At 41.2% G+C, this 27,303-nt stretch overlaps 1 protein-coding gene and 2 non-coding genes across 3 annotated transcripts; all 3 read right to left on the bottom strand.

Annotated features, from left to right (window-relative positions):
- Positions 1 to 4,325: 4,325 nt before the first annotated feature.
- RPL27A (ribosomal protein L27a) lies at positions 4,326 to 8,306 on the bottom strand. Its single transcript, XM_077818385.1, has 5 exons — positions 8,217 to 8,306; positions 7,803 to 7,866; positions 7,533 to 7,608; positions 6,339 to 6,513; positions 4,326 to 4,498 (listed from the first exon to the last, which is right to left on the bottom strand). The coding sequence occupies exons 1-5, from the start codon at positions 8,217 to 8,219 to the stop codon at positions 4,370 to 4,372; spliced, it is 447 nt and encodes a 148-aa protein (XP_077674511.1). The 5' UTR covers positions 8,220 to 8,306; the 3' UTR covers positions 4,326 to 4,369.
- LOC144267186 (small nucleolar RNA SNORA3/SNORA45 family) lies at positions 5,224 to 5,355 on the bottom strand. Its single transcript, XR_013346556.1, has one exon. It is a non-coding gene; the product is annotated as a small nucleolar RNA SNORA3/SNORA45 family (small nucleolar RNA).
- On the bottom strand, positions 7,002 to 7,133 carry LOC144267184 (small nucleolar RNA SNORA3/SNORA45 family). The gene has a single exon (XR_013346555.1). It is a non-coding gene; the product is annotated as a small nucleolar RNA SNORA3/SNORA45 family (small nucleolar RNA).
- Positions 8,307 to 27,303: the final 18,997 nt, after the last annotated feature.

Below are 27,303 nucleotides of genomic sequence, written 5' to 3'. Positions count from 1 at the left end.
GTGGCTTTCACTTTGATTTACCAAAATGTTTTTATGGGGAAGATGTTTGCTTACCCAAATGTTTCTAATACTTAATCAAACTTAAGCCCTGTCCATACCATAACTTTTAACCTTTAAACTTTTAAGTTTGACATTATTGGCATGGCTGGTTCTCAACCTGATTGATGTCTGTCTGCATAGCACAGATAATAGTTTTGCTTCTGCTGGCATTTTTGCTTTCTTGTAACTGGACCTTAGTCTCCTGCAGTTTGGCTAGGACTGTTGAACCATGTTTGTGTAACTGGTTTGATTGGTGGCCTGTCCTTCTAGCTCTTTGTGCTGATACTGTATTTCCCAGAATTCCCCCATTTTCTATAGAATTCTGTTGTCTCCTTTCCCCTCTCCTCTTCTCTCCCCCCACCTCCGAATGCACTGTAACATAGGTATAGAGAAATGCACAAACATAATTGTGACAGAAAAGCTGTCATGTTGACACAGACTGAACTTGTAATCAGCTAAGGTGACATTGCTTCTAAGTGGGTTTACAAAACTGTTAGTTGTAATGTTGACAGCGCCCCACATACTCTCTGGGGTGTTACTCAAGCACTAATACTTCATACTCCAGTTACTTTCCAGGGTAAGTCTTATCACAGGTGCTGTGTAAGTGTGAACTCTATTCCTGTAGCACAGCCTTCATCTTTACTCACATTAGATGGGGATGGGGGAAAAAGACTTTTAAATCAATAGTCTAGGAAATGAAAGCTATCACCTCACACTGTCACAGGCATTGGACAGTTCTGGTGCTGTCCTGTGTGCAGCCTTGAACATGTGAAGTCTTGGTTTCAACATGCCCCCCCTTACTGACAGTTGTTGCAGTGGGATACTGACTGCTAGCACCTCACTGTGTAGAAGGTATGCCCTATTTATTTATCAGTACTACAGCTGAGAATTAGCCATAAATCTCTCAAATTTCATTCATAAATCTCTAATAAAAGGTTATATAATCTTGCTTTTTATAGGTAGTGTTATGGGTAATTCAGTTATTAACCATATCCTTGTTAGTAGAATGAATGTGGTAATATGTACATGGCTACACTTGCAGACGTAGAGCACTGTGAGTTAAACCTGCCTTTGTAGCACACAGGGAAAGTGCTGCAGTCTGTCCCCACTCACAGCTGACAGCACACTAGTATGGCTACCCTTGCACTGCTGCCAGTGCTGCTGCATTATGGGCAGCTATCCCAGCCTGCAAGTGACTGCAATGTGCTTTTTGTGTGTGGGGGGTGGGGTTTTGGGGTGCTGTCTTAAGTTCAGAGCCCCCTGCTCCACCCCACCCCCCCACTCACAGCAAACATTTGCTTTTTCTGAGCTGATGCTTTGAAAAGGCATTCCTGCAGCCAGTTTCACAAGAGTGGCCATTTGACTTAAGGGGATTATGGGATGTTTCCAGAGGCTGATCAGAGGCCACAGCAACCGTTATTCCACTCACTGACGTGGAGCACCAGAGTCGGAGCGCTCTACATGCCTTGCTACTGTGGACAGGTAGTGAGTTAGTGCACCCAGGGCTCCATTATTGTACTGTAACTCACAAGTGTAGCCAAGCCCTTAGCCTTAACAGCACTAACACAGTCAACATTCTGAAAGCTAGCATGTAAATGTATTGCTTTACTAGTGCATTTAGCTCACTGCATTCCTAGGACTTCAGATCTTAAATTTCTTTGTTTCTAACACTTTAAATCACATGGTTTTATTTGTAAAAGTGACTCCAATGGGTAAGCAGTACTATGTACACAAGCAAAGAAGTTTACTGTCAATACAGAATAGGTTGGGTGTGTTCACAATAGGGTATCAAAAATGCTAAGGAGTGTACTTCTGTGCAGTAATTAAATTGCTGCTTGGATGTGAGCCTGTCAAACTGGACAGTCTCTACCTAAAAGAATAAATGGACACAAATCAGATGTCAAGAATTATAACATTCATAAACCAGTTGGAGAACACTTCAGTCTCTCTGGTCACGCAATCACAGACATGAAGGTCGCTATCTTACAACAGGTTTCAGAGTAACAGCCGTGTTAGTCTGTATTCGCAAAAAGAAATGGAGTACTTGTGGCACCTTAGAGACTAACCAATTTATTTGAGCATGAGCTTTCGTGAGCTACAGCTCACTTCATCAGATGCATACTGTGGAAACTGCAGCAGACTTTATATATACACAGAGAATATGAAACAATACCTCCTCCCACCCCACTGTCCTGCTGGTAATAGCTTATCTAAAGTAATCGTCAGGTTAGGCCATTTCCAGCACAAATCCAGGTTTCCTCACCCTCCACCCCCCAACACAAATTCACTCTCGTGCTGGTGATAGCCCATCCAAAGTGACAACTCTTTACACAATGTGCATGATAATGAAGTTAGGCCATTTCCTGCACAAATCCAGGTTCTCTCACTCCCTCACCCCCCTCCAAAAACCCACCCCCATACACACACACAGACTCACTCTCCTGCTGGTAATAGCTCGTCCAAACTGACCACTCTCCAAGTTTAAATCCAAGTTAACCCAGAACATCTGGGGGGGGGGGTAGGAAAAAACAAGAGGAAATAGGCTACCTTGCATAATGACTTAGCCACTCCCAGTCTCTATTTAAGCCTAAATTAATAGTATCCAATTTGCAAATGAATTCCAATTCAGCAGTTTCTCGCTGGAGTCTGGATTTGAAGTTTTTTTGTTTTAAGATAGCGACCTTCATGTCTGTGATTGCGTGACCAGAGAGATTGAAGTGTTCTCCGACTGGTTTATGAATGTTATAATTCTTGACATCTGATTTGTGTCCATTTATTCTTTTACGTAGAGACTGTCCAGTTTGACCAATGTACATGGCAGAGGGGCATTGCTGGCACATGATGGCATAAATCACATTGGTGGATGTGCAGGTGAACGAGCCTCTGATTGTGTGGCTGATGTTATTAGGCCCTGTGATGGTGTCCCCTGAATAGATATGTGGGCACAATTGGCAACGGGCTTTGTTGCAAGGATAAGTTCCTGGGTTAGTGGTTCTGTTGTGTGGTATGTGGTTGTTGGTGAGTATTTGCTTCAGGTTGCGGGGCTGTCTGTAGGCAAGGACTGGCCTGTCTCCCAAGATTTGTGAGAGTGTTGGGTCATCCTTTAGGATAGGTTGTAGATCCTTAATAATGCGTTGGAGGGGTTTTAGTTGGGGGCTGAAGGTGACGGCTAGTGGCGTTCTGTTATTTTCTTTGTTAGGCCTGTCCTGTAGTAGGTAACAACAAAAAAACTTCAAATCCAGACTCCAGTGAGAAACTGCTGAATTGGAATTCATTTGCAAATTGGATACTATTAATTTAGGTTTAAATAGAGACTGGGAGTGGCTAAGTCATTATGCAAGGTAGCTTATTTCCCCTTGTTTTTTCCCACCCCCCAACATTCTGGTTAAACTTGGATTTAAACTTGGAGAGTGGTCAGTTTGGATGAGCTATTGCCAGCAGGAGAGTGAGTTTGTGTGTTTGTTTGGGGGGGGGGAGGGGGTGAGAGAGCCTGGATTTGTGCTGGAAATGGCCCACCTTGATTACCATGCACATTGTAGGGAGAGTGGTCACTTTGGATGAGCTATTACCAGCAGGAGAGTGAGTTTGTGTGCGTGTGGGCAGGGGGCGGAGGGTGAGAAAACCTGGATTTGTGCTGGAAATGGCCCAACTTGATGATCACTTTAGATAAGCTATTACCAGCAGGACAGTGGGGTGGGAGGAGGTATTGTTTCATGGTCTCTGTGTGTATATAATGTCTTCTGCAGTTTCCACAGTATGCAGCCGTGAAAGTGAGCTGTAGCTCACGAAAGCTCATGCTCAAATAAATTGGTTAGTCTCTAAGGTGCCACAAGTACTCCTTTTCTTTTTGCAAATACAGACTAACACAGCTGTTACTCTGAAACCTGCCTTCCCTTTTGTTCACCAGCAGTGTTCTCTAAGAATGACTTCCATCTATCACCCACTTCAGTTCAACCTACAGGACTGTAAAGGTATGTAATTTAGTATTTCAACAAACATTGAAAGAGGCTTCAAAACTGCTTTTCCAAATGAAAGAGGGTCTCAGTATTCAAAAGAGGTTACATCTGAAAAAAGGCTTAAAAGTAAATTCACTATGGCATTACTTTGACTTGAAGTTTATTTTAGCAGTTAAATAAGAAGAAATTGCTGACACTCATAAGAAACACCCAATATATAATGACAAGCAAAGGAACTGTGGTCTCAGTAATATTCACATAAGCCAACATCTAACCTTCCCCCAAAATATCATGATTAAGTTTTGAAAGTAACTTGAAAAAACAACTTCAGACATTTGATAAAGTCTTTATTCAAACTCGATTTAAAAAATCCTTTATGCCACAAGCACACAGGCTCCACCAACTTCTTTGATCTTCTCTTCCGCTTTCCTACTGAAGAATTTTGCTTTCACAATTACAGGCTGTTTGGGCAGCTTCCCCTTGCCCAGGACTTTGTAATAACCCTAGAAAGATACAAGAGAAATCGGCATAAATAATATTCATAAATAACTATAATCCTCTGCATCCACAATCTTTAACAATTGGAGAAATGCAAACTAAACAAATGTTTAAATTTGCATTTTCTTCATTTAAATTTGGTCATGATTGATGTTTGCACTTCAGTAGTTTTTGCATGGTGTGAATTTATCATCAAATACTCTCAAAACCTAAAAATTACATCAGCTAAGAGCTGTACAGTTTTGCCAAGAATTTTAATTGTCTGAGTTTTACAAACATCTGTAGATAATGAAACTCTACAGTCCATGAAGAAAGTTATTTACATATCAGATTCTTCACATTTAATGGCTTTTTTTGTTAACCAACACAACCAGCTCAAGATAGGATTGTTGAAAACCATGCCAAAATTCTAACATTTCATGATACACAATAAAGCCCAGCTTATCTCTTGGCTATTGGAGAGCTTATAATTATTCAGCTCCCCCCTACCCCCAAAATAGATATCAGTAGGGCTAGCTGCCTCCTTTGGATGTTGGAAAAAGAGTCTAGGAAACAAAAGCAGCAACTGCTTGACTAGTTAAGATCTTCCAACAGCTAGTTGGTTCTATTAAAAATGACACCTCTTCTAGATCTCACAGGAGTCCTTAAATTGGTGGTAAGAGTTCCCCCACAGGGCTTTGTTTTGACCTACTCTAACCAGGCTGGCTAAAAGTATCAGTTTTAATTAAAACAATGTTACTGATCAGGTGACTGACTGAGGCATGAGACACCACAGGCAGTGAATATAGATCAGTAGTCTTTCTCCGAGAACTATAGCACACCAAGACAATGAGAAGTGCCAGGATGTGACTCTAGCCTCGATGTGGGGAGGCTAACGCACATTACATTGGAAAATTACATGCACTAAAAGCTCTAAGGCCATGTCTACACTACCACTTATGCCAACAAAACTTATATTGCTCAGAGGTGTGGGGAAAAAAAACAAACATTGTTACACTGGCATCCTCCAGTGGTCTCCTAAAACAGATGTATGCAACTGTTCAGAGCAGTTATAGGTAAGGCTGCATGACTGTCATGGATTCCATGACTGTCATAGCAGCTGGTGTTAGCTTAGAGGCTTACTGGCTTGGGCCCTGGACCTGCAGCAACAGTTTGGGTGTAGGAGGGGGCTCAGGGTCAGCCCTTACCTAGGCATGGGGCTCCCAGCTCCCACTGGCATTTCCCTGTAGCTCCTAGGTGGAAGGGCAAGGGGGCCCCCACCACTCCCACTGGCTGCAGAGTCAGCACTTGAAGTACACAGAGCCCCCCTGGCTGCCCCTCCCTCCAGAAGCCCTGGGGACATGCCAGTCAGAGCCCGGTAGGGAGCCTGCCAGCACCGCCCCCAGCGGGGGGCCAGGCTACTGCCACATGCCTCCCCAGTTTTAATGAGAGGTATATAATAAAAGTCAGACAGGTAATGGGCCATGAATTTTTGTTTACTGCTTGAGACCTGTCCATGTATTTTACTAAAAATACCTGTGACTAAAACGTAGCCTTAATTATACGTACGCAAGGGGAGAGACAGACTCCAGTAAGACTGAGTTTAATGTGGAGAATACTGATTACATACATCACAGAGGCTAGTTTAAAGTATTTTTCTTAACTCTGAACATTAAATACTAGGGGAAAACAATTTTAAATTTGTTTTAAAAAATGTTAAAGTCAAGCCAAATAAAGATGAAAAATGCAGTGGCACATATTTAAGCATAATTAGTTTAATACAGTAGATCAGTGAACAAGACCCTAGGCAAAAAAATAAATGCAACCAATTCCAATGTGAATGTATGCTAAATCAAGCACACTTACCGAGCGTACAACATCAATGACCGGGGCTAATCCAGCCTGATTTTTTGCATAGTTCAGTCTTGTCTGTTCACTAACAAGTGTCCACAGTTTATCCAGATTAACAGTTGGGCAGAAGTTCTGGTTCTTCTTCAAGTGGTAGTGTCTCATACCAACTTTCCCAAAATAACCAGGATGACTAGAAAGAAAAATCAATATAGACATTCTGTTTGGTTTAAATTGGAACTATTGGCTTTTCAAGAATGTTAAATGCTTAAACAAAGTATTTTTTTTCAAGCAGCTGAAGTTTTAGTATTTGGATTTTTTTAAATCTGGGACTCATGTATAAGACTACATGTGAATAAAATGTCTGTGTACATTTCATAACTAGTATCTTCAATACACACATTAATATCAACTAATTTGTCCCTGGTTCTTCTTGCTAATTTATCAAATAAGCAAAACCTATGACAGAAAAGGAAAATAAGTAGAGTAATACTGTACTGAAGTGTTATTTGCTGATTTAATCAACTGTTCTTATATTTCAGTGATGATCACATTTTCTGAATCTACAAATAAAATTTAGTATTTTTGTAAGCAGAAATCACAACTTGTGCATCCTTTCTGATTAGTTTTGGTTCAGCCTGCAATCTCCGACCACCCAAAACTTTGGAATGGAGGTCTCGGCCTTGTTACTAACCTGGTGACTGACTGAACTACTAATAGGGACAGTCAGTGAATAAAGGTTAGTAATTATTCTCCGAGTACTCTAGCACACCATGACAACAAGCAGTGTCTAGATGTGACTCTAGTCTCAGCCATCTTTAAATACATATCTCTTGTCCCATGAAGGTTAATAAAATCAGGATAATGTTACATTTTTGACCTGTATGGTTACCATGTATTAACATTGTATTGGCTCAGATCTGAACAGACTAGTGTCCCAACCTTCTGTTACCTAAGTTCTAAAAAACCCAACACGCTAACAGTTTTGAATAATTACCGCATTCTGATCTCACCAACATTGTCAGTCACACTAATCTGTGTAAAGAAGAACGTCATGCACAAAAGAGGACTACAAAGTGCTGCCTTGTTACAAAGTCTGTCCGTTTACATGAATGGTTCAAAATGCCCACTGTGGAAGCTAGTTCGCCACGTGACATCTCAACACGACTAGGAGACAGAAGAAGGACGAGGCATGGTTTTTAAGTGCCTTACTATTTGTCAAAGTTAATCCTGTGGTGGTGATTGCCCCCAGCATTGCCGCGGCCACCGGGATGCTTCCTGTGCTTGCCTGGAAGGAGAGAGAATAAGAAATCGTGATGCCAGAAATGCTGTAGTCGCTCAAGCCCCCGAGAGACCGTCGACGGCCCAGCAGGCACCGTGCGAGCGGGGCTGCAGCCTGTCGCTGGGCGGGGGGACACGTCCCCGGGTCCCGCGGGGGAACAGGGGACGCAGAGCCGATGCGTGGCCGCGCTCCGCACTCACCGATGCGGCCATGGCCGTGGCTGACGTGTCCCCTCAGCTTCCTGGTCTTCCTCAGTCTGGAGGGCTGCAGAGAGCAGAGCGCGTTACCGAGCGGCCGGGCCGGAAAGCGGGCCCCGCTTCCCCCCCGCCTGCCCGGGCCCCCTCGGGACTGGGACGAAGTTCCCCGGCCTCCTGGCGACACGGAGGAGCCGGGCGAGGCTCCAGGCCGCCCCCTGCGCGCTCCCCGCCCCGCCGGCCCGGCCCGGCCCGCTCCCCCGGGAAAGTGGTAGCGGGGCGGCGCGGGCACCGGAGGGCCCGGCCGCGAGCACGCGGAGCCCCCTCTCTAGAGCGCGGGGAGCCGCGCGCGCCGGGCTCCCCCCTCCCGGCGGCTCCCCTCGGCCCTGCCCAGCCACGCGGCCGCAGCCACCAGCTCACCATGCTGGCGGCCTCGAGTGAAAGAAAGAAGAGGGGCCGATGTCTCGCGAGAAGAGCGAAGAGGCCGGAGGAGGAGACAGAAATGAAGGGACGGGAGCGGCGTCTCTCGCGAGATCTCAAGCCGCCTATTTCCGGTAGCGGGAGATGGGAGGGGCCGAGCGGCGCTGGGTTAGTGAGGGGGTGGTCAGTGCCGCTGGGTCGAGCCCCGCGTCTCTCCCGCCTAGGCAGGATCGGGCCATGCGGGATCTCACCCACCCCCAGGTCTTCCCCGCGCGCTCCAAGTCCCTGGGCGGGCAGGGGTTTGTGAGCCCGGGCTGCTCCCGTTCCGGCTCGGGCAGAGTCCTCTGCGGTTCCTGGCCTCCTCAGCCGAGTCTCCTGGCGTTATCACCCGCCTGCTGAGGCTTGATGTTCTCCCTGAAGCCCCAGCTCCGGGAGTCACGGGGCTAGGGAACATTCGGCTTGTACTTTCCGAGTCAAGTAGCGTGGTGGCCCTCCTTGTGCGACAAGCTTGAAAACATGGACCCTAAAGGCTGGAAGGCAACGAAGAACACCCCATCTTTTGTATTTTATTTTTAAAAAAATCATGTTTTTAAGGCAAATGATTTGGTGGGCGTGTGGTTGGAAATACTGTTCCTGTTGCACCCCAAGAGCTTGCGTGGCGGATGCTGTGGGTTTGTGCTTAGAGCACAGGATATGGATTCAAGGCGTTCTAGAGTCTGTTCCTGGCCCTGTGACACATTTGCTGTGTTACCTTACCCGAGCCGCTTAACCCCTATGTTCCTCAGCTTTCCCATAGATGCAGTGGAGATGCTGTTTACCTTGCCTGGGTGGTGTGAATCTTCCTTAATGTTTTAAAAGGCTTTTAAAGTATTCAAAGGTAGGGTTACCATAGGTCCATATTTTCCCGGACATGTCCAGCTTTTTGATTCTTAATCATCATCCAGGAGGAATTTTTAAATATCTAAAAACATCTGGGATTTTGCCATTATTATTTTTCCCCAAAGAAGAGTTGATCATTCAAGAAAGAGAGTGAATGTTGATCACTCAAGAGATTGCCTGCTTTTTTCCCCCTAGCTCCTAGGCTTGTGCCGCAAAACAGCTGTTTCACATGAGGGGGTGGAGGGGGAATGTAGCATGCTCAGGGGAGGAGGTGGGGCTGGGGCAGGGATTTGGGGAAGGGGTCCAATGGGGGTGGGGAAGGGGTGGAGTTGGGGTAGGGCTGGGGGGCGTGGGCAAATACACACCCCCGCCCCGTGGAGCGTCCCCTTTTTTTGAATGTTCAGCTGTGGTAACCCTATTCAAAGGGAGCTTGCTATACATGTGCAGAGTAGTCATTTCTTTCTTTATAAAATAAATATCCTCCGAAAATGAGACCCTCTGGGTATTGTCTATATGGTAGCGAGCCTTCCAGTCCCCTAGAGAGACTTGTGAAAGTAGGGTTCAAGCTAGTGCACTAAAAATTAGCAGTGTGGATTTTGCATTTCAAGTGGCAGTTCAGGCTCTCCAGCATGCCAAACCCCCTGGGTCGAAGTTCAGGTGGCTAGCTTGAGTTTTCACTGGCGCCACAGCATCCACACTGCCATATTTTAGCTAAAGCCCTCTTAGAGCAATTCTGTCTACCTGGGCTGTGACGCTTCCTCCCAGCTGCAGTTTAGACATAGCCTATGTGGCCATGTGTAAGCCCAGAATAAATTTTCATGGTTGAGTTGTAAGCTCATGCAAATAGAGTAACAGTAAAAATATTTACTGTTCTTTGGCTGTTCCAAAATCTTCAGACTTGGTATAAACCTAGTTTAAAATGTCTTGGGCTTACTGGTAAACGATTATTGTTTTTACCGCATAATTTTGGTTTAAAACAAGTGTTTTAACTATTTATGCTTTAGTGAAAACATTGCCTGTTAATTACAACTAATATTTTTGTTTATAAATGGATTTTTTTTACAGTTGCCTCCAAAGTTTTCCATTAAATATGGTAGTATCCTTTAATACTTGCTACTTAGTACAAATAAAAGTGGGGAGAATGACATAGGAGAAACTGTTACTAAAATATGTCTGCATATTTTTTTTAAATGTTGAGGTCCTGTTTGTAAATGTTTAGGAGCAATTGTGAACCTGAGTGGTTTTGTCCTTTACAGTCTTGTACTATACATTTGCTGAGGTGTCTAGTAACCTATTTGCAGCAGTTGATCATAGTTCGTAATAAAGCTAGTTTTTTACCTTTCCGTTTACAAATTGCACAGATGTAGAGTTGCTGCACGCTTATGACCTAAATAAGAAAAGTGAGTGAAATGGGAGTGGAGGGAACAAGCTCATAATCTGTGAACCTCACACAGCTCCCATTAGGTTGTGATTTACAACTGCAGTTTTCTTAAGACCGCTGAATCTGACCCTTTCTACTGACAGTGTTTTAGAATTTAATTTCATAATTTCTTTTTTTCTCCATAGTGCAGGATAGTTCTAGTGTGTCACATCAGGTGCATTATGTTTCTTTAGTTTCTTTGGAAGTATCAGGTACTAGCCTTTGCTGAAGAAAGGTTACCACCAAGCTAAATAGAATTTACTAGATACTCAGTGGTCATCTTTACAATTTGATATGATTCCCAGGAAGGACATCTGATGATATTTAAGAGACTTCCAACGAAGGATTTTCCCATTAATAGGTTCTGCACAAATAGAGAGCAAGAATGAAGGAGCTAATTAAAATGAAGACTTACTTAACTTTTTGATTTTAAATGTTTTGCTTGTTTTCCCTCTTGTTCTTTACTTTGCATCCATGTTTTATAAATATGAAAAGGTATTTTTGTTTGGTGGTATTCAACCACCTTGCCAACCCAAATAACTGTCAATGTATCAATTATAAAATAAATATGGTAAGATAAATATTATAATGTTGTAAAAGCCTTGTGGAATCCTCACAACAAACACCCCCTTTTAACACCAGGAAGATATCAAAACCACCCTTTGATGGCATCAGCAAGAAATAAAGATGAGGACAGAGAAGAGAGGGAAATTCAGATGACTTATGAAAGTCCCAGCCCTAAGCTACAAAGATGCTCAAATTATGGTACCATTTGCCGTCTGCTTCCCTCTTCTATGAAACATATTTACACCTTCCTGGAAATCCTAATTCTGTGATGTATTGAGTCCTTCAACTGAAACCAGGGTGTACTGATGGCTCTCAGTACTTCATAAGGTGGGTTTGCACTGTTGCTCCATGGCCTTGGTTCTGGAAAACGTTTTAGCCATCTCTCTAAACATTACACTTCCTTAAAAACTCAGCCTCCTATTGTAAAATTAATATATTTGTGTGTTCTAATTCATAATGAAGCAATATGTTAAAGGATTTATGAGGAGCAGAGACTTGTAGACTAAAGCCAGAAGGAGCCATCATAGAATCGTGGGATGGGAAGGGAGCTTGAGAGGTGTTCTAGTCCAGTCCCCAGCATGATCATGATCACCTAGTCTGGCCTCCTGCTTGTTGCAGGCTACAGAACCTCACCCACCTATTCTTGTAGTAGGTCTGTAACCTCTTGCTGAGTTACTGAAGTCCTCAGGTCTTGATTTAGAGACTGCAAGTTGCAGTGAATCCATTGTTTATGCTAGTTCAAACCAGCAAGTGACCTGTGCGTCGTGCTGCAGAGGAATGCAAAAATCCCCCAGGGTCTCTGTCATTCTGATCTGGGGGAAAATTCTTTGCAGTCCCTAAATATGACGATTAGTTAGACCCTGAGCATGTAGGCAAGCCGCACCAGCCAGACACTTGGGAAAGAATATATTAACTCATCGCTGTCTCCCTATAGTGTCCCATGTCTGGCCATTGGAGATTTCTATTACATTTCTATTACTCCTGTTTTCAAGGTCATCTAAATATTCTTGTATGATATTCTGGTCCTTATCTGTATTGGCAATACCTCCCAACTTTGTGTCATCCACAAATGGTATTCGTGAACAGCCACTTTTTGAGCCAATATCATTAATGAAAATGTGAAATAAGATTGGTCACAAGATGGATCCCGGAGGAGTTCTGCTAGTAACCTTCCTCCAGCCTGACAGTTCACCTTTCAGCATGATTCATCGTAGTTTCCCCTATCACCAGTTTTTTTTATCCATCTCTTGATTCTCATATTAATCCCCATCTTCTCCAATTTAACTAATAATTTTCCATGTGGAATGGTACCAAATGTCATACTGAAATCCAGGTATATTACATCTACTGCAATTCCTTTGTCTAGAAAATTGGTTATCTTCTCAAGGAAGATCACGTTGGTCTGGCATGATCTACCTTTTGTAATACCATGTTGTATTTTATCTTTAATGTCCTTAACTACTTTCTCTTTCAAAATTTGTTCTAAGACCTTGCATTCTATTGAGGTCAAACTAACGGGCCTGTAGTTTCCCAGATCACCTTTTTTCCCCTTTCTAAAGTATAAGTACATACTGTTGGAGACTGAAGAAGACCACTTTGAACATTTACCTCTGGAGGATGGATCATGAAGATGTATCAAATAAAGTGAGTTCATATATAGATAATCATTATTATCATGTTATCTAATTATACTATTGGTACATTTAATGGAACTTATTTTTAAATGGGCCTGAAAAAGGCTTCTAATGTTGAACCTGCAGTCAGCTATGGATGCAAATGATAGATTATTGCTGGCTGTGTGATATGCTAGTGCAATCAAGTAGCCAGATAGCCACATATTTTCATTTGCACCTGCAACTGGTTGTGGTTGCAAAATAAGTGGCAGGTTTTAAAATTTAGTCCAATATGTTTTAAAATTTTAAATAGTAATATTAAAATGTGTTACTCTTAAACTCTTTTTTTTTTTTTTTAAATGGACAGATCGTAATTTTTGAGTCATTCAGATTTTGTTATTCCATGATACAAAAAGAGCATGCTTTCCAGCCTTTGCTTTTAGAGAATCCATTTGTTTTGCTTTAAATGTGTGCACATTGTTTATAGTTTGTCTAAATGTTTCTTTATTCATATGCTTGTTTGTCTGGCTCAGACCCTCAGTAAAGTCAAGAGAGATTGCTCAGCATTACTCAGGACCTGAGAAGCTTCTCTAGCTATATCCCACATATTTGAGAGTTGTGCTTGTCCTCAAGTTTACGCACATGCTGGTAATATTATGTAATTTATTGTAAAGGGGGAAAATTTGTTGTTTTCTGAACCCCTCAGATGTAATAAATATCTTTTGGTAAGGGGGCATTAATCTTGTAAAGGGCAGACTAGTAACACTGTATAATTTAAATGAGAAACATATAATGTCTCTCTGTCTCGTTTAAGTGATATGAAAATGTTATATGTGTTCAATGGGTAGGTGTCTTGTGCCTGCAATAAAGCTTTCTCGAGTACTTTCCCCAGATGACCTCTAAAGAACAAAAGCTTGCAGGAAACATCAAAACTGATCATTTCACAATTGCACAATTCCTGTCTTGCTAATGGAAGCTAGAATGGAATTGCAGTCTATGGGAACAGTATGTCATCCTGTTTATTCTGTTGTATAAAGCCACTGCACCAACATTATGGTCTCTCCAGCTGGGTTTGTTAAATAAAAAGGATATGCATTCAGTTCAGCAAATTTCTTGTATTCTGCATTCATTGCTTTTTCCTCTTTTTGAAGTTTATTTTGATGTAATAGGTTATGATTTTATATTTCTAGGAGGCGGAAGTGAGCTACTTTGTGGTGTGGAATGGGAGCCCTTCTGTGAACATGAAAGCTCTGGCTGATATTGAGTGGCCCAATTCTCTATTCAGCTCTGGTAATCCTGTTGAAGGGGACATGGGTAGGCTGAGAGGACTTCTTTGGCTCAAGTAATAGCCATCCTCTGTTTTCCACTTTGTCCTTTTCCTCTGACTTAAAAAAATACTTCTGAATGGACACCATTTTTTTGCCCTTGGAATGCAGCAGATTATTCCCAATGGCATGGTTATTTTTAAAGAAACAAAAAAAGTCACTGGAGGAGTCCTAGACCAAATATTGCATGTGAATACTTGGTAAATCCCTGTGGAAGAGCTTGACACAAATAAAATAGAACATCAGGATTTCTATCCATTGGAAAAGCTGGATGAAAGTAGAAAAGGCACACTTTTGAGATGTATCTTGACAACTATTAGATATGTCATCTGGCGCTTTGTGTGGGTGGGGTGAAGTTCTTAGTCAACTTGTCTGAAACAAATGCATCTCTGCATTCTGAACTGTTACGATATTCATAGAATCATAGAATATCAGGGTTGGAAGGGACCTCAGGAGGTCATCTAGTCCAACCCCCTGCTCAAAGCAGGACCCATCCCCAATTTAAATCAATATTATTTAAATATTTAAATATTAAAGATTTAAATATTATTGTGGGAGACAGCTGGATTTGTCTTGGCTCACACAGCATGAAGAGAGTGATTACCTAAGTGACGCGTGCTCCCCTGTGCTCAGGGGGCACTTGCACCGGCAGAAGTGGGGTATTCTGCTTCTGCAGCATGCTTCTCTCTCTCTCCTACCCCACAGAAGCCCCTCTGCAATGGCTCTATAAAGGGTATGGGTGAAGGGTTCCTGTGGATTCTCCCCTGCCCATACACATGGGAGAAGGCAACATCAATTAATACAGTCCAAACATGTTTGAGCTGTTTCCCTCCTGTGATGTGGAGCTCCTTTATAGGAGAGCTCCAGAGACAGTCCCTGTAGAAAGCATGCTTCCAGGGCCAAGCAGCAAAGTGGAAGCAATGAACAGCAGTGTAGATGTGTCCCTTGCCCTTTGAGGATCTTTCAGGATCTGTGGCCCAATGGGGTGAAATATTCAGTTTATTTCAGGGAGTAGGGGAGGGCAGAACTACATTCACCTTTTTCCCCTCTCTATAAAATAACAAGAAGGAAACTCCATGAGCTGTAACTTCCAAAGTTTCCTGCTGCATGTTTGGATTATTGCCATGTTGGAACTGAGACTTCAATTCCAATTTCAGAATCTCGGTTGAGGCATAAGCCAGCAAGTACACAGTTTTACTTGGAAATCGCAGGCTAAAGTTAGGGAAAACATTGCTTTACTTGTAAAGGGAGCAGATTTGATTTGTAGCCTTTGAGAGGCAGTAAGCATGGAACCCCAAGATGCCATTTGTACAGAGTGTAAGGGGCACGTTATTAAATCTTTAGAAGCAAAAACGTTCATAATTACAAGTATCTTTGCATTTCTGTATGCAGCTTTCTAACATGCATTGTTCAAATGGGAATGGGGTTTTAACTGTTTATTCCCTTATTCCCGTTTATTTCTCTTGCTGATTGTAAAACATTGGGAAAAAAGTGTAGAAAAAGTTGGAACATTTTCCACCCGCTTTGAGAACTGCAAGCAGAAAGAGTACAGCGTGTGAGAATTTAGACAGTTAGCATTACTATAAATAGATCCACAGTACAGTATGCCTCAGATTTTATCAAAAGTAGCAAGCACTACGTACTGAGAATGGAATTTTGGTTTGTTTGCCTAAAACCACTCTTTCCAACACGCTAATCTGCAAAGAAAACGTTATTTTCAGTAATGTGGGTGTGCAATTTTCACCTGCAAGGAACTTCCCCTTTCTTCAAAGGGGCTGAATAAATGTTTTTGAGAACGTGCCTCCTGCAGTTGGCTTGTATTTTTCACTTGGGTGGCCGAGCGCTTCATTAAGTAGAAAGTGGTTGTAATGAGTCATTTTGTGACTTTTAGTGTCCTTGATGTCAAATTTTGGACTAGGAAAATGGAGAGCCTAGATCTGTTGAGGAATTGTTTGGTGTGCAAATGGGAACTAAAGAGAAGAGATCCCAGACTGCTGCCTTGTCTTCACTCCTTTTGCAAGGACTGTCTTCCAGATTTGATTCAAGGATACAATTACACTCCCACTGAACGTGAAGTTATGTATGAAGGTAACATTTCATGTACTATTTTGTACTTCTTAGGCACTTTATAATGCAATATTGGAATAGGCCGATTGAGAAGCACTTTTTTACACAATTATTCTTTAAAATATGTTGTAAAGGAATTACTAGGAGACTTAAAATTAGAAATGAGAAAGAGATGGGTGGGGTACCTTCTCCCCTAAATGAACTTTTATTGGGAAAAACAAATCTATTAGAGACAAATTAAATAATCTGGAAAAATGTTTAAACTCACATAATCAGTTTGTTTTTAATTAATTGTTTTAAACAAGTGTCAACATCCTGGATGTTTGTTTTACAAAAAGGTATTGTAAGGTAGCTGCTAGGCTATAACTTCTTTACACAATTCTTTGAATACAATGGAACTTTCTAAGGTAAACAATTTTTCCATAGAAAAATTTAGAATAGATTTTGATATCTCGATCTGGTCCTTCACTTCTATCGAAGGTCATTATAACTAGAATTGCAGTGTATATATTCTGATGCACTTCCATTTTACTGCATCTCAAGTTCATCATAAGTAGATTCCACTATATACTGTAATTATCATACTGACTCAATCAGTTTTTAACTAAACTAAGCTTAGTGCACTTCAGTTGCAAAGCCAAGGATTTTGTGAATCTGGCTCTGTTGAGCATGAAGTTGTGGTTAGAGTTTTTAGTAGTTAATTTAAAAATAAATGCACAGGTGTTTCTGAATTGTAGAACGAGACACGCAATCAAACAGATATGGTAATATGCTAAACTAGAACCTAGCTTGTTGAATTCAGTCACTTTTTTACTGAGAAAACATTAACACTGATTGTAAGAAAAAAAAATCCTATTAATTTGTAACAGTTCCAGAGCAGTTCTGTTAGAAATTTTTAGGAAGACATAGTCCCTGATGCGAAGAGCTGAGAATCTGAATTGGATAGATAACACAAACCAAAATGGTTCAGATGTGAGAGTGGCTGGAAACAGCACTAGGAAGCAGATCATTGTTGAAAGGCTAAGTGGAAGAAATCTTGGAAGAGGAAAGGGAAGTCACTTAGCACAGAGGAAGAAGGAGGCTATTCATGTGCAGGGAACTGAGTAAAAAATGTAAAAGACTAGAGTAAGAGAATGAACAGTCACTTCAAATAAATTACAAAAGGGTACCATTAACTGTCCTCTGGTATTTCTACATACCACAGTGGTATCTAAGCTCTCTGGTGGCTTTTTACTATCAATTCCAGGAGAACTAGGTTCTCTTTTCAACTCAGCCTCTGATATACCAGAGCCTAACTGGATGTATCCTAGTTTGAAAATGTTGGCCTCAACCTCTCTGTGTATCAGTTTCCCCAAATACAGAATGGAGATGATGATGATTCTCGTCATCGTAGAGCCCTTTGTCATCCTTGGTTACATTGGATTTAGCTATGATGAGGATTAATTATATTTTTAAAATATATTTTTTTTCATGTATAATGATCATAATTCCTTATCCACTGCCTGTGGAGTGGATCAGGAATTATTAACCCGCAGCACTAGTGGACCTGAACATGCTAATCTAGCACCCCTAAAACAGAGTTTTGCTGAAAGCTGCAATGCGTTGCTTCCCAACTTAGCTTATTATAGATCAGGAGCAATTATGGGTAAGAGCCAGATAGGAGAAATAGCAGAGAAAAGAACCAATCAACAGTGATAACCCAATAAACTTAAGGAAGACACCAGGTGCAAACCTCTAATTAATATCTGAGCAACATGAGCAGCAAAGAAGACACATCTGTGTCTCACTTAAATCCATGGCTGAAAATGCTGGTAAAGGCTTGTCTATACTACAAAATGTTATTGTGTTTTACCAAATGTTACTGTGCTTGAACACATTTGTAGAGAATTAAGTTAGCTATGTGATGCTGACCATGACTGTATTATCAGCATAGACCCAGATAAATCATTGAATCAGTTAGGTGACATGATGCTGAACATGATTTGTTCTAGTATGTCCTGAGCACAAAATTGTCTTCAGCACCAAGTCAGCTAACTCAATTCTTCACAAGTGTTTTCAGACTCGGCAACGATTTATCAACAAGCCCTAAATGCAATCAAATGCAAAGTGAGGGGGAAAATCTATTACATTTCCAAATGAAGGCAATCTAAGATAAATAAAGCCCTTAGTTATAGAGATGTATTTTAATCCCTGTCTTTCAGTACAGTAGTACAAATTATGAGATAGCAGGATTAAGCCATCTCTTCCCATTTTCAGTTGTCTTTGCGATGCCTCTAGGATTGCTGCAAAGGTGGATTTAAAGTGCACTGGGTAAGTTACTTAATGGCTGTTGAGGTTGCGAAGAAAGTACATGTTAAGCTGCAGCTCAGTGTTCTTGCTCAGGAAGAGGTGTTAGCAAGACATCGGCGGTAACCTGGACACTCTGGGGAAACTGGGAGTACCTTAGACTTGATTTGTGAGAGCTGGTGGTTTAAAAACATGGGAACTTAAGTCAGTGAATTTCATTTGAGGACAGCTCCGACAAGAGGACATAAAAGTCAATGATCTTTGCAGGTTTGGTGACTGAACATTTTATTGGTAATGGGAGGCCTTGGAAATCAGTGGGAGTTAGTGGTTTTACTCATTTACTTTTTCTGTAATTCAGTATATGTTTTCCAATCTTTCTACATGTTAAATAGTAATGGCCACATTCATCCCTTGTGTAGCTCCACAGGATGAATGTGTTTAGTGTTCGGAAAAGTGTTTCATTCAAAGTACAGATTTGGATGGGGGGAAACAGGTGGTATTCCCACAATAAAAAAGCAGGCTCTGACTACAAAGTAAGCTCTACGTACATGAGAAACCACCCTGTCGTAAATATAAAGGGAAGGGTAACCACCTTTCGGTCCACAGTGCTATAAAATCCCTCCTGGCCAGAGGCAAAACCCTTTCACCTCTAAATAGTTAAGAAGCTAAAATAACCTCGCTGGCACCTGACCAAAATGACCAATGAGGAGACAAGGTACTTTCAGAGCTGGAGGGGGGGAACAAAGGGTCTGTCTGTGTGTTATGCTTTTGCTGGGAACAGATCAGGAATGCAGCTCAGAACTCCTGTAAAAAGTTAGTAAGTAATCTAGCTAGAAATGTATTAGATTTCTTTTGTTTAATGGCTGGTAAAATAGCTGTGCTGAATAGAATGTATATTCCTGCTTTTGTATCTTTTTGTAACTTAAGGTTTTGCCTAGAGGGATTCTCTATGTTTTGAATCTGATTACCCTATAAGGTATTTACCATCCTGATTTTTACAGAGGTGATTCTTTCACTTTTTCTTTAATTAAAATTCTTCTTTTAGGAACTTGATCACTTTTTCCATTGTTCTTCAGATCCAAGGGTTTGGGTCTGTGTTCACCTATACAAATTGGTGAAGATTTTTATCAAGCCTTCCCCAGGAGAGAAGATGTCTCCAAGTGGGCTCTTTCCCTGTTCTTTGTTTAACACGCTTGGTGGTGGCAGCATAGGGTTCAAGGACAAGGCAAAGTTTGTACCTTGAGGAAGTTGTTAACCTAAGCTGGTAAGAATAAGCTTAGGGGGTCTTTCATGCAGGTCCCCACATCTGTACCCTAGAGTTCAGAGTGGGGAAGGAACCTTGACACCCCCACAGTAGATTGTGCAGATGTTTAAAATTTGCTCAGGTATGCTGTCTGGTCTCCTTGGGCTTGGCTGCCCCTCACTGCGATCCGAATGCATCCATGGTCTCTGCTGGGGGATTCCTTGTGTTTAGTTTTCCTTCCTTGAAAAAGCTCTCTTGTGGCGCCTGTATATTGTTCAGTTCTTCATCATATAATCCTCCCTCTCCTGTCTTACAGGCTTTGCTGAGAAATGAAATAGTTAATTTTAATTTTTTTTTATCATCAGGTATCTGAGTTGGCACCCTTTGAGATGTTATGATGTCAGGTTCTACAACATAGGTAGATGTCTGTGTGTCAGTTATACTCAGGTCATGTTTTCAAGATTAAATTAGCAACCATAACAGCTAGAGACTGTTTTTTTTTTAATGAAAGCTTAGATTCTGAACCATAAGAAGGCAGCATGAAAAAGGTGCTGACACACCATGCTAGCATGTACTGATTGAGTTAAGCCCTGGTTACGTTTCTGTTTTGTGACTTTAGGCAAGCTGTTTGTTTCCATTTGTAAAATGAGAATGATACTTACCCACCTCTGTAAAGTGCTTTGAAATGAATAGATGAAAAGCCTTCTAGAAGTTGAAAATTTCAATAATAATTTTATTACTATTAAATCTTTGTTTGAATTCATCCTGTGGAATGACTTTTATTTTCTGTGAAACCATGTAAATAAATTGTGCATGATATCATTGGGTTTCCATGACTTGTATAATAATATTTATGGCAAAATTATTACAGAGCTAGCCTACAAATTGTACTCCTGTGGGCATTCTGTGCCAAAAAATAAACAATTCTGTGCACAATGTTTTAAAATTCTGCAAATTTTATTTGTCAAAATGACACTACATAATCATGTCACTTTCAGTTATTTTGGTAATTTATTTCAAAATACCAGTCAGCGAGTATGTCTGTAACAATACAGACACACAATTTCCCCCCCAGGAGTAGAGAGTTAAAGAAACCCCTATGACAACCCATTTCCTGTTTCTCTGTCCCATTCTCTCCTTTCCCGAGCCCAGCCGAGGGGCCAGACACCCACAACCTCCACCCTTCCCCCCCCTGAGGCCAACTGTAGGGCGCCCCCCAGCTAATACACCCGAGCCCAGCTGCGGGTTCCCCCTAGCCCAGATGCCTGCACCCTCTCACCCCAGAGCCCAGCTGCAGGGCCTCCCCTTGCCCACATACCCACACTCTTCCCCCCCAGAGCCCAGATGTGGCTCCCCCCAGCTCAGACACTCTCCCCCCCCAGAGCCCAGGGATCCAGAGGGAGAAACAACCTAATGCTCAGTCCCAGGCTTGCGTGGAGTTTCCTGCATGCCACCCTGTCCTTCCCTCAGGGTGCGCTGAGAACTGCAGCTGTCAGGAACCCTCTAGCTCCCTCCTCCTCCTCCTCCTCCTCCTCCTTCCCCCAGCAATGTCTTCTATGTGCGAGCTTGGCTCTGCTGGGTCCAGCGGCCCCTTGTGGCAGCCAGCAGCACTGCAGCCCATTTGTGTGTGGGAAAGGAAATTCTGCACCACAATGTTAATTTCAGAAAAATTCTGCTTTGCGCAGTGGCACAGGATTCCTCCAGGAGTAAAATTGAAATGAATAAGTTGGAACTACCCACTGATGGACACTCTTTTGTAAGAGAGAACCCAATACCCAGATTCAAAAATGACAGGAAAATACATACTAAAGGTCAAGTAGTGAAGAACTGCAAACTGAACTCAACTAAAGCAGACCTTTAGATGGAGTCAACATGGCTGCTGTTGAAAATATACAGTTGTCTTAAACTGGAAGAGCAGATATTATGTAGCAGCCTTACCACCTAATGCCTACTTGTGAAATCTTATAGGTAATTGGTGAAAGGCATCAAAAATTTGCCTAACTGATGATCACATTAGCATTCATGTATTCTGAGCTGTCTTTAATGAGAGAAGTGTATTGTTCTTTATGAAACAAGTTAATCACTCTGTCTCCTTTTACTCTGCAGTCACTTTCAATATGAAGGTGTGGTTTGTGGAGACTACAGGTCCCAGCATGCAATATTCCATGTTGATTTAAGCATTCTTCTGGATTGTATTAAAATGTGGGTGTCAGTACAGCTTTTTAAGAAGCTATTAACTTCAATTTGGCCTGTGTTAGAGCAGCCAGATTATGAGGGCAACAAATAATCTTGTTTTGATGCAATATCACATAGTGCAAGTGATGCAATATATTACACCTGTTAATTCTGAAAGAGAATACTCATTTGTTTTAATTAGATATCCACAAAGAGGTTTAGAGCAAGCACAAAATATGAATTGTTTCAAAAGGGGGAGGGAAGAAAACCTCATCAAGAAGCATGGAAAAGCATCTCTGCTGTCCGCAGGCTTCTAATTTGGTCCATTTAAATGAATTTTGGGGAATTTGGCTCATCTCACTCTGTGGTTCAGCTGCCAGACCCAAAAGGCAAGCAAAGCAGTTGGGTTTTGTTAGATAAATATGAACCTGTAAAATAGGGGGAGTTTTCTTTAAAACTGTTTCCTATAGCCTATAATTGGATCTCTAAGGAAACCATGAACCATGCCAGCAGCTCTGAGCATTAGCTAATGATCTCTGAGAATAATTATCCTGGTATTTGCACTTCTTGCCTTACCCTCTTTCCCCTCAACAATGTCTGGACAGCAGGTAGAAATGTGATGGGTATGATATGCCTGCTGCCTGTTTCTTTATGATCAGCAATTTTTAGAACAATCAGAGATTAATTGTCAGTTCCGATTTATTAAGCAGACACTTGAGCTGAGCTTTTCTTGTGTTAAAGCCTGACCTAGGGCTGGAGTTGGAGGGCCTTGAAACAAAACTGTAAGTTGAGTCCTGTGATACTCAGTTTAGAAGTGGTGAATCTACAGTTTAAAATCAGCCAGGGTCTCTGTGCTTGGTGAGGAGATGTAGACGTGGCCAGTTATTCATGGATTACTGCAATTTACTGTATTTGTAGCAAAATTTGAAGGGCACTCTGACACATCAGCTCTTTATTCATGGGTATTTCTCTCAGGGAGCATATGGCACTTGTAGTCAAAAGACTACACTGGCCTCCAGTTAATCTCTGGGTCCAATTCAGGGTGTCAATTTTGATTCATAAATTTCATTATGGTGTAGGTCCTGTGTACCTTGGAGACTACTCTCTCCTTATATCTTATACTGGCTGTTGAGATCCACTGGGTAACTTGATTTGTATATCTGAAGTTTCGTTATTCTCTGGAATTCCCTCTCCATGTCATGTGTCAGAGTCCATGTTTGTTGAGCTCCAGGCATACTTCAAGGCCTGTGTGTTACCTGTGGCAAGGGGGGTGTTCGGTATTGTTTGTCTGAATGCTGATTTTAAAACTCCATATGTGGGATTTAGATATCCAGTTTAGGTGTTTGTGTTTGAATATTGGGCCCACTGACTGCTTTCTTGTGTTCATTAGTATGAATGTTCTGTGCACCTTCGATTTAGTTACTATTGCTGAGGTGAGTGACATAGCTGACTTGAATTTGCAGGATCTGCGATCCATGAAAAAGGAGCAAACACAGTGTGGCAAAGTGAGAACATCTCTCAGAGAAGAGAGGTGTTTTTATAACTCCAGTGGGTGCATGCATTGTGCCTTCTTCATGGTAGCTTCCATGGTGCTTTTCTTCATGCTCCGTAGTACACCATGAAGGAATGATGGAACAGTTTCAGGGCTGCAGCAGTGTTATTTCTTCATGTACATCATCTGAAGAAGACTTTTCTGAGAATGACTTCAAAACAGAGTGGCCCTCGCTGGTCTTGTAATGCCTGCTAGTAGGTCAGATATATTGAGAAATAGCTATGAGTGCATGTATCTGGAATTTCAGTATTGGCTTATTAGGTAGCCTGTCCCACAACTCATAAAGAAATTGGGTTCAAGTCCAATCTTAGGATCCTTGTTGGCATCCCTGAAGTTATTAGCCTCTGTGACATCATAATCCGCTGCACATCAATGAATTGTGATGTCATAAGTAGAAGATTAGTTATTTCAACTGATTAGTAAACAGGAGAAGCTAATGAACTCCTAGGAAAAAGATCAGATTTTTATGCAAATGTTCCTATCTCCTTGCCAGAGTAAATTACATATAAACAACATGGGGTTCTCAGCAACCCTTTACTCATGAAAGAGATTCAGCTTCTGTTTCTAGAAGTTTTGGGAGAAATAATGGGCCTGATTCAGATATAGTGGTTGCATGATTTCTTGAAATGCAGATTCTGTTGTTTGAATCCTATAATTCTGTGTTGGATTACTATTTAGATACAGCTATTGCATCATTCTTCATACGTATAAACAGTGAGTCTCTAGGGCAATGCTTTCCTTCACCAACGATGCCGTAATAATGATACATTTAAATGAGCTGTCTGTAAAGTACAGGTTCCTGAAACAAATGAACCTTGTTTGTTTATAGGTAATGGTGAGAGATGAAGTCTAGAAAGATTTGTAGGGAATAGTCTGCAGAGGGTACACTGAGAGTGAATGGCTTTGTGATATTCATTTAGCTGAAGCAGAGAGACTCCTATTTCTTTCCTTCTGAGCACCTATTAAAAGTTACTCTGAGGTTTGAAAGACAATCCAACAAGAAAGAGAGTGGATGCTGTTGTTGTCTTACTGTGTGATCTGTATTTCAACACTTCTGGAAAAATACAGCCAAGAAAACTTTAAAAAGGCCTAAAAGCATCTCAGGTGAGAGCAAGACATAAACCGGGAGGAAAATAAGGTGGATCTTGGGTGTGTGCCTTCTAATAACCCACCTCTTATCCTGACCTTGCTACTTTGTGAATGTTTCTTGAGTGAAGAAGGGAAAGCAGTTCCAGATGCTAAGCAGAAAGGTCTAATCACTTTCTTTCATCATCAAATGATACTGTACAGAAAAGGCTGTTGCTAGGGGGTACTATGTATGGACTTCTGCTTAATAACAACCCATTTCCTGTGCTTAGTGACTTTGATTTGTGCACCTTTTCAGGTGACTGTTTATCCAGAGGACAGGTAAGCAAACATGAGTTGCTTTGTTTTTTTTTTTTATTTAAGAAAACAGTGGTTTAGCAGCAATCTACATTTTAAGTATAAGCTTTGCAGCGAGATTTAGCATAAGCACTTTATACTCTTGAAGCAGCTGTTACTTGTCTCACTGTTTACAAAAGTACATACAGGCTATTTGTCCAGCTTGCTTAATTTCATTATAATTAGTTTGGATAACCATTCTATAGTGTATTTTTAATGTCAAGAATAGTTAAGCTTTTGTAGAATGCATATGAGGAGAGTGTTGAGCATTTCTACAGTGTACTCTTTAATATATATAAAAAGTATCACAAGTGAAGTCCCATTATCTGAACTGAACTCATTCAGCAAGATGCAAATATGTCTATCATGAAGGACAAGAAATCTTAATCATGAATTTCAAGAATAGCCCATGATCTGTTAGGGAGATATTTAGCCCATTAGCAATGCATATTGGCAGCTGCATAAGTCGAAGAATGTCCCCCGTACAGTATTGCCATGTATCTAGAATTTTCTGAGTAATTTCTTTTAGTTGTTCCTTCTACTCCTGACTTTTCTTGGTATTCTTCACACTGAGAACTTGAGAGTTAGAAGCATCTCAGAAGTGTATCTAAGAGGAGCTTCAAGTTTATAGGTCATGGTTACTTAACTCTCATTTAGCCAGATGTTTCAGATATACTTCAAGACATTTAGATGGTCAGAGTTCACCCACATTTGAATGCATGTCAGTAATAAAGATCCTAATATCATGTTTGGTATCTGGGGCCATATTCTATGTGACTCACATTCCATGCAACTGCACTGACTTCAGTGTCATGGATGGGGTATAAAATCTGGGCAATTTAGTGCCTAGTGGTTCAATTTTAGATATCCAGTGATTTTAAATTAGAAGAAACTTTCTCTGCATCAAAAAATCTGATTGTTCCAAATTTGCTAATGTGACTACATTTCTCAAAATAAATGAGGCTCCTGGACAGTCACGAGGACCATGTTATTTTTAAGCGTGAAAGATGCTGAAATATTTCTTTAAAACATTAATTCTGACTCCAATAAAAGAGTAAATACTATTTATATTTTGCATTTCCCTGGTCTCTGGCAGATAAGCACAAATTAAATTCATGTTAGCCTGCTTGAGGCCAGAAGCACCCCATTAAGTGTAGGTGAATAGATATAATTTCTGTTATAAAATATTTGTGCTAACTGCATAATACTGGAATGTAGCAAAAATACATTATTGCAGTATTAACCCATTTTACAGTATGACAGATCTGCATGAAATGGCCCTTGACATGGAAATACCTTAAGCACTGCTTTTGCTAGCCAGCCAGTAAAAATTCCCAGTGTGTCATGTATAGTCCAGGATATGCACCACCATAACATCCAAGTGGAATAATGACTTTGGGGGCAGCTCTCATTAAACTCCATGCATTTTCCCATTTCTAGAAACTGCTCTGCTGATTGACTTTCTTCTGAGTCATTGTGAGAAGCATTCTGTAGCCCTAAGCCACTGTCTTGCTAACTGTTTGAGGCATGAATACAGTCTAGTGGTTCTTAACCTATTTACCATTGTGGGCCACATATGCAGCTCTCCACACACTATATATACTACCTGTATGGCCCTGAGGTTGCTTTGGCTGTGGGTTGAGAACCATTGGTCTGGAATTTACAGTTTTTACACTGATTGGGCTGCAGTATTGTGTGTAAGGAACTGGTTCAAAGTCTCCAAGGGCCAGATCCAATTCATGGAAAGATTCCCATTGACTAGAATAGTATTAGAGCAGGAACCCATGTGTCTTTTAAAAAAATTACCTGCAAAGTACATTTTTTGTTCCAGACTTATTAATCAATGTTTATTTGCTTCTTCACTCATGTTGCTGTTGCTAAAACAAAAACTTGTGGCAGATGCCATCTGAAGACCTCACATGACCATTTGAAAGCGAGCTCTGAGCCTAGCAACCACCCATACTGCAATTCACAGGTGTTCCCCGCCTGCGCCAATGGTAATGGCTTGGGAGAGCTGTGGTAATGGCATTGTACCCATAGCATAGATTGCCTTAGGTGTGCCTATGCACCTGTTATATTTGCACATATCTCTAGAGAGCAGAGTTGTTAATGGTTTACGTAAAAGGTGCACATAGAAATTTTATTTCTGATAAGCAGGGAAAGATTCCACCATCACGGATAGGACAATATCATTTTGATATACTGCCCTGGTACTAAGGCAATTAGCTACAATTGTCAGAGATAAATAGATAAAACATGAAATAAAATAATGTAACTAATAGCCAAAAAAGCAAAACAAGGACAGTGCTATGGAACTAGGATGTTGTGAAATGTTATGTTTTAAAAATGTGTGGAATTTTGTCTTTTTTAAAGTGGCTATTTAATTTTCAGACAAAATCTGACCTCAGGCCACCTGAAGAGGATAACTGTGCTTGTAATAGTTCTGTGGAAAGAATGATTAATAACTGACTTTTGGGTCCATTCTTCTCATGATATAAATGGGAGATTTTCACACAGATGTTCCCACAAACATCAAAA

Source organism: Eretmochelys imbricata, chromosome 6 (genome assembly GCF_965152235.1).
Source record: "Eretmochelys imbricata isolate rEreImb1 chromosome 6, rEreImb1.hap1, whole genome shotgun sequence".
Classification (NCBI taxonomy): Eukaryota; Metazoa; Chordata; order Testudines; family Cheloniidae; genus Eretmochelys; species Eretmochelys imbricata.
This window is presented reverse-complemented; position numbering and strand designations above follow the sequence as displayed.

Bases quoted from the DNA above. Each gene is read 5' to 3' on its own strand.
- RPL27A (XM_077818385.1), bottom strand. The intron at 6,514-7,532 runs GTAAGGCACTTA...TTTTCTTTCTAG, and splicing joins AGGATTAACTTTGACAAATA to TCATCCTGGTTATTTTGGGA. The intron at 4,499-6,338 runs GTAAGTGTGCTT...GTATCTTTCTAG, and splicing joins TCATTGATGTTGTACGCTCG to GGTTATTACAAAGTCCTGGG.